The sequence below is a fragment of the Natrix helvetica genome (genome assembly GCF_964273705.1).
Source record: "Natrix helvetica genome assembly, chromosome: 12".
Classification (NCBI taxonomy): Eukaryota; Metazoa; Chordata; class Lepidosauria; order Squamata; family Natricidae; genus Natrix; species Natrix helvetica.
This window is the reverse complement of record NC_138556.1, coordinates 10,295,888-10,312,391: the sequence shown is the minus strand read 5'-3', so window position 1 is coordinate 10,312,391 and position 16,504 is coordinate 10,295,888. Positions and strand designations below refer to the sequence as shown.

General features: G+C 41.6%; 1 protein-coding gene across 13 annotated transcripts in view; it reads left to right on the top strand.

Moving 5' to 3' along the window:
• Positions 1-16,504, top strand: part of NTRK3 (neurotrophic receptor tyrosine kinase 3) — a 589,676-nt gene that overhangs the window by 413,026 nt on the left and 160,146 nt on the right. For all 13 annotated transcript variants that reach the window (XM_081964827.1, XM_081964824.1, XM_081964825.1 and 10 more), the window contains one exon: positions 11,117-11,305. In XM_081964827.1, the coding sequence (XP_081820953.1) occupies positions 11,117-11,305 (189 nt within the window). The remainder of the gene's footprint in view (positions 1-11,116; positions 11,306-16,504) is intronic.

Genomic DNA, 16,504 nt, shown 5'->3' with positions numbered 1-16,504 from the left:
TAGATATGATAGATAGATGAATAGATGATAGATAATAGATGGTTTGATGATGGATAGATCCATGCATTACAACAATTTATTAGATTTTTATCCTGCCTTTATTACTTTATATGCAACTCAAGGCAGCGAACATACATAATTCTTCCTCTTCTTAGTTTCTCCACAACAACCCAAACACCAGTGAAATGTTATGAAAGCTCATTTTGGAAGCCCTAGGCATTAGACACTGGCTTCCTATTGACACTTCATACAAAAAATGGCCACAGGGACAGAGATCCTAAATTTACCACTTTGCATATCCTACTGACTATACTACCAAGAATGTAATCTTAATCCGTTTTATAAACTGGAGCCATAGATGACAAGCAATGACACTAAAATAATTCTCGGTCTTTTTAAATGAATATGTGTGAAATCTGAGCAAGCGAAAGTAGACAAATATGGGCCCTGCTAAGAATTGCTTTTGTGTCAAGATGCAACAAAACCAGGATCAGCTTAGTAGGATTAACAAGCCAGAGAATCTTTATTTTATTGCTATGGATTTGCCTAGCTATTAGCCAACCTTCTGCTGCAGTTCTGTGATATTCTTTGCCAGATGAAAAGAGGAGGGGGAAAAAAGGCATTTAACAATAATAGTCTCTTTGAAAAGGCTTACTCAGGTCAGTTAAAGACTTAGCAGCTGTACCTGCATAAAATGTTAAGCTTGGTCAGCGTTAACCTTGGTTATTTCAAACGTCTGCTTGCGTGGCTTAGAATTCTACGCAAAACCAGTCTGTTTGGTAAGCCACAGTTCAATGCATTGTGTAAACCAGACAATGGGTTAATTCAGTAGCCAGGATAAGTCTGTTGTGTGCATGCAATCAGGATAGGGGGACAAAGAAGTCAATGTACTGCCACACCAGCTTGAGGCTGCATGAACCAAACAGATATATGCCTCATGTACAAAAAAGGAATGAATGTTGCAGTATATAAAACACACCTTATGACCAGAAGAGATTAGAAAGCTGATATGGTGTTATTCCAATTGATTTTGCTGTGTATTTATACTTGAAGGTAAAGAGCAGACACACTGGAAATCAATCAGGCTCTGTGCTGTATTTCCACTCCCTCCACAGTACCGTTTGAATGAAACACTTATATCATTTTTATGGCATGTCTCTGATAGAGATGAGTGATCCAGGAGATTAATGGCTACCACTAAGACCTTTACACCGCAACCTCCTGGCTCTGCCATCATAAAGCTTGTGGTTCTGGAGTTCAAGGTGCCCTCTAGGGAAGCCTGGCTGCAAACAAACTAAGAGCTAAATTCGTGATGGCGGGGGGAAAAAAAGAAAGATGGGAAGCCAGCCAAGGGGTTGGTTCTTGACGACTTCAAGTTCTTGGGAGAGAAGAGAAAATGGAGGCTAAGAGGTGATGGTGTTGAGCGGTGCATCTTCCAATTTTGAACAGTCTCACAGGGTTGCTTTGAGGACAAAGTGAGAAGCAATACAATTGAAATCCCATCTTCCATTTCTTTTGGGAGCACACTTGAGATTGCTACTCGTGTTTTCGTCACAATATAGCTCCTGCAAGCTAGGTCGCGGAGAGATGGTGACTGGCATCCAGGGAGCTACATGGGTGATGAGAGATTGGAGCTTGAGTTCCGTCGGTTCCAGTCCAACACTTTAAATCATTATACTACACTACTTCTTCTTGAGCTTTGATGGTAGAACCTGAAGTTCTTATTTTAGAGCAAATCTGTTTAAAGCAGGGGTGTCAAACTCAAAGCCCAGGGAGGCTTAGATGTGGCCTGCAGGGCCACCCTGGAGACTGTGTAGCACTGGGCCGTGGTGCCTCTGTCAGTGAAAAGAGTTTGCTGGCAGAGGCCTGCAGGAGGAGAACCCACTCGGGCTGCCACAGGCACCCCCAACATAAGTGACATTGAACTGGACATGCCCACTCTGGCCACACCCATTCTGGCCCTCTGAGGTCAAACACAACCCTGATTTTTTTTATTTAGTTTGTCAAACATGTAAAAGATAACAGGTATAAGTATAAACATAAATATAAACACAGTAAGTGGGTACTAATAAATGGAGACAGTAGGACAGGGACGACAGTCAATCTGGTGCGCTTATACACCTCATAGACCTCTTAGGAATGGGGTGAGGTCAACAATAGACAGTTTAAAGTTAAAGTTATGGGGGTTCGAGAATGTAACAACAGAGTCAGGTACAGCATTCCAGGCGTTGACCACTCTGTTGTTGAAGTCGTATTTTCTGCAATCAAGGTTGGAGCAGTTTACCTTGAGTTTGTATCTATTGTTTGCTTTACTTTACTTTTATTTAATTTATAAACCGCACCCTCTCCCAAAAGGGACTCGGGGCGGTGTACAGTCATATTAAAACACAATATAAATACATACAGACATAGATAAATATAGATAAATATAGATATAGATGGAGGAGATAACATATAAACTGTACAATAGTAATTAAAATTAAAATTGGAGATACATTAAAACTACCCCTAAAAAGTACCCCGGAATAAAATGTTTGCCAGGAGGTTAAAAATGGGACTATAAATGGGCCAGGCCAGCTGATTGGAACAGGTGGGTCTTGAGTTTCTGTCGGAAGGAGCGGAGGTCGGTAGTGGTTCTGATATTGGGGGGGGGGAGGTCATTCCAGAGGGTTGGGCCCATCACAGAGAAGGCTCTACTCCTGGGCGCCGCTGCTTGTGTATTATTGTGGTTGAAGCTCAAGTAGTCATTGACAGGTAGGATGTTGTAGTGGATAATTTTGTGTACTACACTTAGGTCACACCATAGGCTGCATAGGACCCAAAGTATGCAGCCCTCAATGAAATTGAGTTTGCCGGCCCTGATTGAAAGCCCCATGTCAAAATTGAAAAATAGAGAAACATTTTTTTAGTCCATCGATTATTAATATCTGTGTGCTGCAAAGTTTGGAGCGTGTTTCATTTTTCGACATGCCGTAATGATGCAAAGTTTATGCTACGCTGATGGCTACACACAAGTCAACTAAAGCCTTTCAAATCAAAAGACCCAGCAGCCCCAGAAGAAGAAAGAAATCATTTACAACACACACTGTCATTTACAGCATACACTGTAATGACTGCAACAGCTACAACATAGGACAAACAGGCAGAATGCATCCATGAACACCAAGTAGCAGTCAGAAGACATAATTCCATACAGTACGGAGAGATTTAACCACAGTTTCAATTGGGAAACTGTGACCATTCTAGACCAAGCCAATTCCCCCCAAAAGAGAGAATTTCTAGAATCCTGGCCCTCTGACAAATTAGCCATCAATAGACACATAGACATAAACAGTATCTATAGACTATGCAAAACAGACGACAATCCAAAAAGGGAACAAAAAGACACACACACACACACCAGCAATCAACACTCAGATGAGTGTAGATTAACTCCAAGATTAATGTCGGATCAACAATCAAATAAACAATACTCCAATCAAGGAAGTCCCAAATAAACAAAAAATAAACAGCCCAACCAAAGAACCTCTTAAGACCACCCCTACAGGGTGGTCTTAAGAGGCAAGCCACTAGAATATAAACTGGGAACAAACCACACTCCTTACTAGCACTGATGATGTTATCTAATTTGGATAATGGAATGTCTGCAAGGAAACAAACAAGCTCAGAGGACCCATCATTTCAACCCTAAGCTACAAATATTCTCCTTTAAATGAAGTGAAGGGTGAAAGCTTATCGAAGAGAGATCCAACCTTGAAGTAAGGAGAAATTTCCTGACAGTCAGAACGATTAATCAGTAGAGCTGTTTCCTCTGGAAGTTGTGGGTCTTCCATCTTTGGAGGCTTTTAGGAAATTATGGGGCCATTTGTTTGGAATTGTATAGGGTTTCCCTTTTGGGCAGGGAGTTGGAGTAGAAGACCTACACATTCACTTCCAACTCTGCTATTCCATGTTCTATGGTAGGCTTGTGCTCTCCTTTCTATGAATGTGGTGAGAATGTGGGGGGGGGTAGACTAATGAGCCATGGTGGTGCAGTGGTTAGAGTGCAGTACTGCAGGCTACTTCTGTGGACTGTCAGCTGCCTGCAATTTGGCAGTTCGAATCTCACCAGGCTCAAGGTTGACTTCCATCCTTCCGAGGTCAGTAAAAACGAGGACCAAATTGTTGGGTGCAAGATGCTGACTCTGTAAACCACTTAGAGAGGGCTGTAAAGCAGTATATAAGTCTAAGCGCTATTGCTCAGTGGGAAGGAAGGAAAGGCTGTGGTGGTGTTATGGTTAGAATGCAGTATTGCAGTATTGTACCAATTACCAGCAGCTCAAGGTTGACTCAGCCTTCCGTCCTTCCGAGGTGGGTCCAATGAGGACCCAGATTATTGGGGGCAAGAGACTGACTCTGTAAAGCGCTTAGAGAGGGTTGTAAAAGCACCATGAAGCGGTATATACGTCTAAGTGCTATTGTATTGCTAAGAACACAAACAAACAAACAAAAATCCTATAAAAGCAAATGCTTGAGTGGCTTTCCCAGGAAGACACGTCAGACATTGTGCCAAAGCAACCTCTTTCGGCAGACGATGGAATTCACTTAGTTTCCTTTTGTCTTGCGAGTCGGAGGAATACAAAAGCCAATGGATGAGTATTTCCCACTCCCGTCGCCCATGTTCAGATAAGCAAGCGCAAGCTTGGCTGGCGGCCCAAATCTGTCAATAAAAATTAAGAAATTGATTTCCTTTTGTTTGCCTGACAGGATGAAGGCTCTTTTTATGAGACAGTAAATGCAATCCATCTCCGAGCACAGCCAGATTTTTAATTGTATTTGTTGTGCTTTCACTTACCCTGTTTTATGAGTTGCAGTCTGTATTCTTCTTGGCTCAGAAAGCTTACCCTGAGGAGTGAGTGAGTGTTGGATTCTGTAAAAGGTTGGGGATTTTAAACAAGGGCATTTGGTGGAGCCAAGGTGGTGGTTATTATTGAATTGAAAACATTTGCTTAGAAAACAGCTAACACACAAGCAAGTTAATTGCATGAAGACGATCTAAGAAACATCCTTTTTCAAAACAAAAACTGAGCTAATGTGAATTTCTTACTATGAATGCTATGGGATTACACTGAAGTCTTATTTTTATATTTAAGTCATAACTTTTCACTGGGAAGTCAAGACAACGCAGACGTGAGCTTCACAAAAAGCCCCCAGAGATATAGGTTGGACCAGCGGTGGGATTCACTTACCTTCCCTACCAGTTTGCAAATGTGAGCATGTGCTCTGTCTGCACATGCACACTGCCTTCTGTGCATGCACAGTGCTCGCACATTACGTCGGGGAAGGTAGGAGGAGCCTCCCACAGCCATTGCTACCGGTTTGCCCAAACCAGAGAGAACTGGCTGAATACCACCTCTGGATTGGATCATAAGAGACTATCTGGCCTTCAGTGTCCCAGACAGCAAAATATTCAAGGCTGATGTTCAACCTTAATTTCACCGATTCCAACCCAGCGGCCTTAACCCAGGGGTTTGCAGCAATCTTTTGACAATCAGGAAGTCATAATTGCCTTCTTTTATTTTCCAAGGGTTGAGAATTGCAGTCTGCAATATGGTAACGCAATGATATCATGCAGTGGGGGACAGAGCCAGGGTTTTGCGTTTTAATGTTTTATAAAAGGCATACAAAGAATTAAAAAGGTTTTGTAGATTTGTTAAACTGGCTTGATAGCTTACACAGACTTTTCTGTACAGTTTCTGGCTCTGATCCAACAGTTAAATTATGACTCTCTTCGATGATCTGCTGCCAAGTGTTGGTGATGGCACTTCTGGGGGCTGCAGGAACTGCATATCAACTTTAAAAAAAAATCAGTTTATGGACATTTAGTGGCCTGCAAAATGTGTGTGTGTGTGTGTATGTGTGTGTGTGTATGTAGTCAAGGCAATGATTTTCCCAGTTGCAATGTATGGCTGTGAAAGTTGGACCATGAGAAAGGCTGAGTGCCAAAGAATGGAGGCCTTTGGACTCTGGTACTGGAGAAGACTCCTACGAGTCTCTTGGACTGCAAGGCGATCAAACTGGTCAGTCCTAGAGGAGATCAACCTTGACTGCTCTTTAGAAGGCCAGATCCTGAAGATGAAACTCAAGTACTTTGGCCATCTAATGAGAAGGAAGGACTCCCTGGAGAAGAGCCTAATGCTGGGAAAGGTTGAGGGCAAGAGAAGAAGGGGATGACAGAGAATGAGGTGGCTAGAGGGAGTCACCGAAGCAATCAGCATGAGCTTAAATGGACTCCCGAGGATGGTAGAGGACAGGAAGGCCTGGAGGAACATTGTCCATGAGGTCGCAATGGGTTGGACACGACTTCGCAGCTAATAACAAACAACAACAACAAGCCATGATCCAGTTAAGGAGTGATACATAATAGAGACTGAAGCAGTGTCAGAATGCTGAGGGGGTAGAAATGTGTGTGCATTTCATTTTTATATAAAAATATTTTATATTTTTGAAGTATCTTTTCTACATGTGAAAAGAGAGTAAAACTGAGGCTTTCAAAGACATCTGTTCCCCAGTGGTTTCCATTGGTATGAATCACCTGAATTCATAGCTGGAAGCTGTCAGAAACTGACACTGATATTTCCCACTTAGGAAGAAATCTGCTTTACTGCCTGTAGACTCTCAAGCAATAAAATTTTTAAAAAAGCCAACAAAACTGCCATTGATCTCTGTTCATTTCTATTTTCCAGAAGCTTTTTTCAAGTAATTTTTATTAAGAATTACAAATGGAAGAAATAAAAACTAGCACAAGCTGCAAAACATATAAGAATGCAAAAGGAAAAATACAAACAAAGGGAACAATGTAAGAGGGGAAAGAGGGGGGGAGCGTCCCCTATCACCTCAGCAAGTAAAAGCATTTTTTAAAAATATTTTATAACCATCCCATCATACAGCATGCACTCTCTTCACCTCATAACTCCTCTCTCAACTAAAAAAAATGCCAAAGTCTCAACATTTGTTCTTTATCAACAAAAGTCCAGTAAGGGAAACCAGCTATAGCTAGTTTTTAAAAACCCCGGTCAAATAAGCCAACCTTGTGTTCCATCTCTGAACTTTTAAAAATCTTAATTTTTAACCATCAAATATAGTTCCAGAGATTGTTTTCTATTCATCTTTTTTTTGACCCAAGAATCTTTCAAAACTTTAACCAGACCTCTTTTGAACATCCAATGTAAACTGTCCAGAGTCACTTGGGTTATCTCAACAATCTCTCTTTGCTCTGGAGAGATTTTAATGGTCTGGATCCAGCTGTGGTTTTCCTTGTAAACCAGCTTGTCAGCTTGCCATATAGCACTCACCAGAAGCTTCTTTCTATTTTCCACCAGCTCTTTCTACATCCAGATGCTTCTGCAGCTCACATAGGAAAATCTTGAATTATGATTTGGGGATCTATTGGGGAACATTTTGCTAGACTAGTGATCCTGGGAAGTTTTCAAACAAGGCATCAAGACAACAAAGCTCCCTGTTGTTCATCTTCAGGATCTAGCTCTCTTCTCACTTAACACTGCTTCATACAAGAAAAGATCTTTCAAAGAAAAAATGGGTTTCGGAGACCTAACATTAACTTGGTTTTGTTATATATATTTCTCATTTTCGAGGTAGCTAGGTCAATGTGAATGCTTTCTTAAGTAATTCCCTTTTCCATGATATTCCATTTATTCACTCCACTCTATTTAAATTTTGCACCCATCCAACAGTCTATTTGTATTATATTGCTTTGAGTTTGTTTCACTGTGGTCTCCTTCTGTTATTGTTGTTTGTCCTTCTTCCTCCTCCTCCTCTTTCTCCTCCTCCTTCTCTTCTGCTCCTCTTTCTCCTCCTCCTTCTCTTCTTCTTCTCTCTCAATCGCTCTCTCTTTGTCTGTCTGTCTGTCTCTCTCTCTCTCTCTGCATGTGCACTTGTGCATGTGTGTCTGTATTTAAGGGAGAATGTGTCTTCCTCTCTTTTTTACTATGGGGTCCTTCCTGCAAAACACTTGGATATTCAGATGTTCGAGCTCTCTACAATGTAGCAAAACACAGAACTACTGAAACCCATTTTAGCCTAGCCTAATGTGTTGTAGGAAAAAAAATCTAAATATTTTTGGATTTATGTAAATGCCTACAAATTAGCATGTACAAGTATTCTGTTATCCCCTGTCCTTCTGATCCCCAGAAAGAAGGTGAGAACATTTTCCCTCTCTAATGGAAATCTAAGTAGTGGAAAATTTTGAGAGTGCCATTATGGTTGCCTTATGCCTTAAGACAAATGTTATAAAACACAGAGGACCCTATCTATTTTATAAGAAGGTCAACAATCTTCTATTTACTTGTAGAACCCTTGCTCCGAATGACCATCACCTTGCTAGTGTTTAATGAAATCTTGTTTGGTTTTCAAACAGTGTGCTTCCCTTTCTGCTTGCTGAGAAAACAGAAATCTTGTAAGTCTCATAAAGATTATTGGCTCAGCATCCGTACCATGGTAGCCACTTCCTATGCGGTATCATCTATCACTCACGTTGACAATGGCAACTGTAGTCAAAAGGACAAAAAAGAGAAAGAAATGCAAATTTGTCAAATTCAGTTTACAATAAAGGCTGGGGTTGGGGAGTTGGGGGAAAATGAGGAGTGAGTAATGCCTTTTTTCCAAATGCAATATCTATGATGGCTGCCAGAAATCAGACTGATTACATCGTAACTTGGTGGAACCAATGGTGTTTTAAAAGTCCTGGGGGGGAAAAAAACCATGCAAAGTCTTCCCTTCCATATCACACCCTCATCCCAGCCCTCTTGTTCTTTGCATTATTCCCACTGTATTGTGGGGTGTGCAGTTTTGCATTTCACCCACCACTTAGTCCAATCTGCAGTGCATCTCAAGCGTTGTTTTGGGTTGGATGCATAATGATGCAATATTGAAATCTTGGCTGACTTGTTGCAAAGTTTGACACTTTCCTTCCATCTTACTTTCTCATCTGGGCTTGGGACCAGCAATGGCAGAGTTATTGAGAGCCATGTTGGTGCAGTGGTTAGAATGTAGTACTGCAAGCTACTTCTGCTGACTGCCAGCTGCCTGAAATTTGGCAGTTTGAATTTCACTAGGCTCGAGGTTGACTCAACCTTCTATCCTTCTGAGGTCGGTAAAATGAGGTACCAGATTGTTGGGGGCAAGATGCTAAGTCTGTAAACCGATTAGAGAGGGTCATAAAGCACTGTGAAGTGGTATATAAGTCTAAATGCTATTGCTATTCCCATCCTATGCCCAAGGTTTTTTTTTTTTCAATAATAGACTTTGGAGCTTCTCTTTTGTTGCTGAAATTGTGCAAATTGGAATAGATCAGGTGACATAAGAAAAGAAATCTCTGTTGCTCACCCACCCCATACATCCAGATGAAAGGCACAGAAAATGAAATGCATTGACTTTTCCTCATCTCAACGAGAGCCTCAAGACAGCAGAAGAAAAATCACTCTAGGCATCATTTTTTTCTCTCCTCTGGTTTAACAAATTGCAACTCTTTTGATTAAAATGCCAAGGAGGGTGTTGATCTCTGTCCCTTTTCTCCTCCTTCTCCTACTGGGAATCAGGGCTTCCTTGCACATTTGGCTTCTTGCAAACAGACTGCAGAAACCTTGGAATTAAGTGTATGTCTTGGATTCCAAGTGCAAATTAAATGCTAAGTGTCATGAGGACAGGAGTAGACGTGGATTTTTTGGTGTATGTGTCTGTCTGTCTGTCTTTGTTGTTGTTATTGTGAAGTTGTGTCCGACCCATTGCGACCCCATCAACAACGTTCCTCCAGGACTTCCTGTCCTCTAACATCCTCAGGAGTCCATTTAAACTCATGCCGACTGCTTCAGTGACTCCATCCAGCCACCTTATTCTCTGTCGTCCCCTTCTTCTTTTGCCCTTAATCTTTCCCAGCATTAGGTTCTTTTCCAGGGAGTCCTTCCTTCTCATTAGGGGGCCAAAGTATTGGAATTTCATCTTCAGGATCTGGCCTTCTAAAGAGCAGTCAGGGTTGATCTCCTCTAGGATTTGAGGTTGGATCGCCTTGCAGTCAAAGGGACTCGCAGGAGTCTTCTCCAGCACCATAGTTCGAAGGCTTCAACTTTTGGGTGCTCAGCCTTTCTTATGGTCCAAGTCTAAGTGTTATATAGTTCCTGAGTCAACATGACTGGAGGAGGAATTCTGGGAGTTGAAGTCCACAAGTCTTAAAGTTGTCAACTTTGAACACCCTTGGTTTTTTTTTCTAAAGGGTTAGGGGTGCAAGGGTCTTGTAACTTGACAGCTTTAAGACTTGCATGCTTCAAATGCCAGAGTTTCTGAGCCAACATTTTGGCTGCTAAGCAAGAGCATTGTTAAGTGAATTTCACCACGTTTTACAAGTTGGCCATGCCCACACAGTCACATGGCTGGCAAGCCACCCCCACCCAGTCACATGGCCAGCAAGCCACTCCCACAAAGCAGGCCACACCTACAGAAGAGGTTCTAAAAATTTTGAAACCCAGCACTGACCTATACATACTATACTGCTGTACTAGGGGCCTCATAGTCTACTCATAATAATAAGAAATTTCCTTTGCAGGTAATAGCTATTATGTGGATCAAGGGGTGAAAAACCCATAGAACATAAGTGCTTCTTGCAAGAAACTTGGAGTTGTATATCAAGTTGGGGAAATTCATTAGCTGAATGCAGAGTCCATAAGGAATGCCACCTCCGATCTGATCCCAAAATGTTAACATATTTATACAAATAGTTAACTATGGAATGAGAGTGCTTGTTGACCGGTATCTTTTTTTCATGACTGCAAGGGCAGAATTATGCCTTGCATATGAAAATGACAGGTTTTATCAGTGACCTTGGATAGACAATGTCCATCAGTACTGACGATCCTGGACTAGATAGAAAACCATTTTCTGTATTCTTATGTATCTCTTTGTTGGGCAAAGATGCCGAGGAAAAATAAAGGCAGACCTGTAAAATGCCCAGATGCTGAACCACACGAGAAGATGGTTGTTGTGTTGATCTGAGAAGTGGCCCCTACACCTGCAGGAAAAATGCTTGGATCATGATGATAATGACGATGTATCTCTTTGGTTTTAGGTCCTGTGGCTGTAATCAGCGGAGAAGAGGATTCTGCCAGCCCACTTCATCACATCAACCACGGCATCACCACACCTTCATCACTGGACACTGGCCCAGACACGGTGGTGATCGGTATGACCCGGATTCCTGTCATCGAAAACCCACAGTACTTCCGACAGGGCCACAACTGCCATAAACCAGACACATGTAAGTAATTTTACTTTCTTTTTATATGACAAGACGGAGATAGGAAACTAAAGGAAAACCAAGAGGAGAAAGAGATCTTACTGGAGAGGAAAGATAACAGCCCTTTGTATGGTCCAGAAACCAGAAGAATATATAATATTTTTTGTCCTAGAATTATAACATTCGTGGATTTGTTATACAAAGGTGACAATGATCGCGTCACCATCCAATAATCAATTCTTGTAGATGCATCGTCACCCTTGTAGAAGCTCCTCCCCCCAAATTTTTTTTTACAAAAAAGGCTTCTGTGATAATCTTTGATACAATCCCGAGGGTAGGTAATATAAGGACAATGCAAGGCAAATGTAATGAGAGATCTCCAGATTTACGGAATGAAATAAATAAATAAATCAGGCTAGGAAGCAAGAAATCTTTCTGTCTTCAATGTCCCCGTGTTTATAGTACCAGATACGTCCTAATTAAACAGTGTAAACCATCCAGTGGTCATGACAAATCCTTTTCCTCTGTGATATCTTTACAAAATATGAGAAGTTGAACCACTAGGCCTACTGAAATCAGAGTTGATTTTATATAGGCCACCAGCATACAATTTGAAATCCTATCAGGGAAATTTGGATTTTTGAAATATAGTCTGCAGTAGGCAAAGATTCTGTTCTTAAAAATAAAATAGACCTGAACGAGCAAGCATTCAGTGTCCGTATTTCTAAACATTGGCCTTCTTCTACTCTGAGGCACCATATTTAATTTGGCTGCATTTTATTTCTCTTTAAATGGAACCAAATCAAGTTTACAAAGGCTTTTCTTATGAAGCCCAGCTGACTCCCATTACTGATTTTTGTTTAGCTCCAGTGGTTCAGTTCTCGCTCCTGCCTTGATTCTCCTAGGGCAAAACTGATTTTTTTTTTTTTGGCGACAGCAAATCTCTTTATGTAAACTAAAGAACATCATGAGTGTTAACTCATCCTTACAACTTAATCGGGACTCCTCATTCCCACAACAATTTAAAACATCACAGCCCATGTAATCCGCCTTGCAGGTTTCCCAAAGGGGCTCCAAACCAAACCATTGTAAAAACCAAACCACATGAAAAAAAAAAAGGCCCATCTTTTCTTTCCCAACCATCTCATGTGCTTCATATCCATGTGCTTCCTGTTGTCTGTGTTTCCTGTGACTAACCATGATCGTGGCTAAAGCAATTGTAATGGGGAAGCCTTTCGGATAGAATATGGGGGATTGTATGGGAGTCTCCAAGATTGAGAAATTCAAACTTTCTGGGCTTGCCTCTCTGTGAGACGGGGAAGGCTGTCTTGGAGAGCTGTTATTTAAAAAAAAAAATCTGCTGCCAGCGTTTCTAAAGTAAGGTTGAACGTTACGCACCTCTACTCAGAAGTAAATCAAATGGAATGGAATGCGATTTGCTGCCAGGTAAGTGCATGGAGGATTTCATACCAGGTTGATTTAATTGGCAGGGTGGAATTATAATCAGCACTGTGCCTAAAGACTGATCCATTAGATCTTTCAAATGTAAATTGGCAATTATAATAGGGTGATCCGTTGCCTCAGGTATACGTGCCTTCAATTTTCATCCTTCCCCCCCAAGATGATGATGTTTTGAAGGCCCCCCCTCCGCTTATTTTTTTTTTCTGAATTAACCTCGTGAATCCTCCACCAATTGACAATCTATTTGCAAAGGAAAGAGACTTTGCAAAGTTTACGTGGCTAATGAAACACGGCTGTAGGGTGACGTCCCCGAAGACCAGTGTGAGCAATTTAAACGAGAGGGGAAAGTTTTGAAGCGAAAGACATCAAAAAGTTTTGAACAAGGAATTAAGCTGGCACTGTTTAAATCATTATGAATAATAAGGTGCCCTTCGGGGTTCGGCTTGGGTTCTAAATGAGGGACTTAAGTTCTGAGGTGACTTGGAGTTGAGAACAGAAGAGAGAGAGAGAAGAAAAATGTCACAGGTTAATCTGAAACAAATGCATCACACTGTGGCTGTGGGCTTCACACAATTAATTGTACCAATCTTTAACTTTTTAACTTTTATTATGGCATATCTGCGTTCAAGGTTTCTGCACACCAAGAAGATGTGGGCAGGGATAGGATTGAAAAGTTTTAGCTCCCCGGTTGCTGGGTAGGTATGGCTATGGGATGTGTGTGGTCTACTTGGCCTACTCACGGAGGGAGGGGGGAGTTTTCACTCTCCCCAGGGTCCAGAGGCTTTCCCTGAGCCTCCAGGAGGGCGAAAACGGGCCCATTTCCACACTTCTGGAACTTCCAGTAGGCTCATTTTTCACCCTCTCAGAGCCTCTGTGCGCATCCTGTACTTACCTGGCATGATGAATGGGCCGTGTGGAAACTCCTGGGAGGGCTGGGCAGGGTACAGTGGTAGGTTTCAAAATTTTTAGAACCTCTTCTGTAGGTGTGGCCTCCTTTGTGGGAGTGGCTTGCCGGCCATGTGACCGGGTGGGAATGGCTTGCCGGCCATGTGATCAGGTGGGAGTGGCTTGGCGATCATGTGACTGGGTGGGCGTGGCCAACTTGTAAAATGTGGTGAAACTCACTTAACAACACTCTTGCTTAGCAACCAAAATGTTGGCTCAGAAACTCTGGCATTTGAAGCACGTAAGTCTTAAAGCTGTCAAATTACAAGACCCTTGCACCCCTAACCCTTTAGAAAAAAAAACAACCCAGGGGTGTTCAAACTTGACAGCTTCAAGACTTGTGAACTTCAACTCCCAGAATTCCTCCTCTCGCTCTTCATCTTGATGATGTACGGACGGGCGGGGCAGGGAGCTGGAACCGGTTCTAAACGGCACTGTAGATTTGTGGAACCTCTTCTATAGAAGAGGGTAGAACTGGCAGGAACCCACCCCTGGCAGGGTAGATGGGGCAAGCTGGTCCTTGCAACAATCGGTTCAGCGAAGCAGATGCAAAATTAGCACCTGGTTCACCTGAACTGGTGCGAACAGGCTGAATCCCACTCCTGGATGGGGCAGAGGAGGAGGGAGGCAGGTTTTAGTTGGAGATTGATCAAACCTGGGGAGAAACTATAGCTTTCATTTCCTTTTTATTTATTTTTTAATTGGGACATTCCCTCCCCCCCCTTTTTTTTTTTGCATTCTCAGAATGCTCTTTCTGGAGTGTTTTCTTTACCACTATGGCATTTTGGCATGTTGTAATCTATGGCATTTATCAAGGACTGCCAGCTCTCTTTGTTTCCAGCAGTGATGTTGACTGACCTAGTGGATTATTGTCAAAGTATAAACCACTCTATAAGCCCAACTAAAATTTCTGGAATCATTGTTACTATGATTAGATTAGATTATTAGCAATCCAATAAATTCTGGCAGGTGTGTTTGACTAAACCATTTCCTCGGGTTAAACTCTGAAGTCAAAGGGCAATAAGCAATTAGAATTGTGAATTTCTTCAAAAATCCAATGATACAACTGCAGGCTTCTTTGAGTCGCAAGGGATATTGCTTATACTAGCTTGAGGTCCATGATACATACATTACAATGTGCACATATATAACAGTGTAACTAGTTCTGCCAGAAGCATATGAAAGCCTACCAGATGCGGTCTTCAAAATCTTTTTCTGTTTCCATCTTTCATTGTAATATATATACTGTATATATGTATGTATGTATACTGTATGTATGTATGTATGTTTGTATGTATGTATGTATGTATTGTGTGTGTGTATGTGTGTGTATGTTGTATTTGTGCTGATAAATAAATAAAGGGAGACTAGTATAGATCTATTTATTTATCAGCACAAATACAACACAAACATAGCAAAGACAACATTAAAAATAAAAATATGGTTTTCTGCCTGGATGGTCTTCTGTAATGAGCCGAAGGACAGAAAGGGGGAGTAGTGAGCTCCCTCCCGTATTTGGGCATACCAGGGGTTGTAACACAAATACATATACATACACATACATACCTAAGTTGGAAAAGACAACATTAAAAATAAATGGCAGCTTTCCTCTTGAATTCTTAACAAGACCATTATATAATTGGGAAACCTAGGAAATTTCAGTTTCACCCTTCTCACGTTGCATTTCATGGTTGTGTAGCAGGACACTCTAGAGCTGTGCTTCTCAACCTGGGGTCCATGGGACCCCTGGGGAGCCTTGGTGTTATCACCGTGGGTCCACAAAAGCTTGAAGAAAGGTTATGATTTAAATCTTGAGTTAAGTCTTGGTGGTTCGTAGCCCCAAAAGGTATTTAAAGGGGTTTTGTGGTGAAGAAAAGATGGAGAATCGCTGCTCTAAAGTAGTGCTTTATTAAAGAAATTGTATCAATGTGAAGTCCCAGGTGAATATGTGTTTAAGAAGGCCCTAACTGAATGCAAAAGTGGACACAGTTTCATGCTTGCCAACACCTTACTTCAAATGGGCGTTTTCCAAGGAACCTCATGGCAACTGTAAGACCTAAGGAAAAGACCCATTTCCTTTACCAAGGTCACAACATGTGCAGTACATGCCCTCTCCGAAACAGGATGGCGTAATGCATCTCTCTAATTAGCAGAATTTTTTCTATAGATTTGTCTTTTTCTATTGTCCATAGAAATCAATGCTTCCATAAGATGTTGATATGGGGAAGCTTCAGTTACTGGACTAGCATTGGGATGCATATTTTAATTAATTAGCTGTATTCCCTTGATTGGGAAGCGTTGATTCATTTGATAATTTCAAATACTGAAACTTATTTTGAGTGCGGCTTTCAATACTGTATACCCAGTTCAGAACAATGGTACCCCTTCCAGCAGTTGCTTCTGGGTGAGAAAATTACCTGTTGTTCCTGTTTCCCCACCTCCTTGGCTTCCTATGACAAGCTAAATGATCAAGGACAGTATTTGATTACATCGAGAATCATCACAAAGGCGCATTAATGCATAGCAAATGAAACATGGAAGCGCATCATGATACGGTTGGCCCCGGAAGCCTTGGACTTCTTCCAAGGAGACATCTGAAATGATGAGATTTGAAAATGCACATGCATACGCTGGATCGGATGTTGTGATTGCCAAACAGCTTTATTACCAAGGTCACTAACCTGAAATAAATTCACTTTAAAAAAATAGAAAAAAATATGTAATAGAGCTGTAACAGTGTTTTCTACGTGAGAAAAAGGAGAGGCTTTGGCTAGGCAACTCAGCCGCTAACCAATATTAACTAGGATGGCTTGG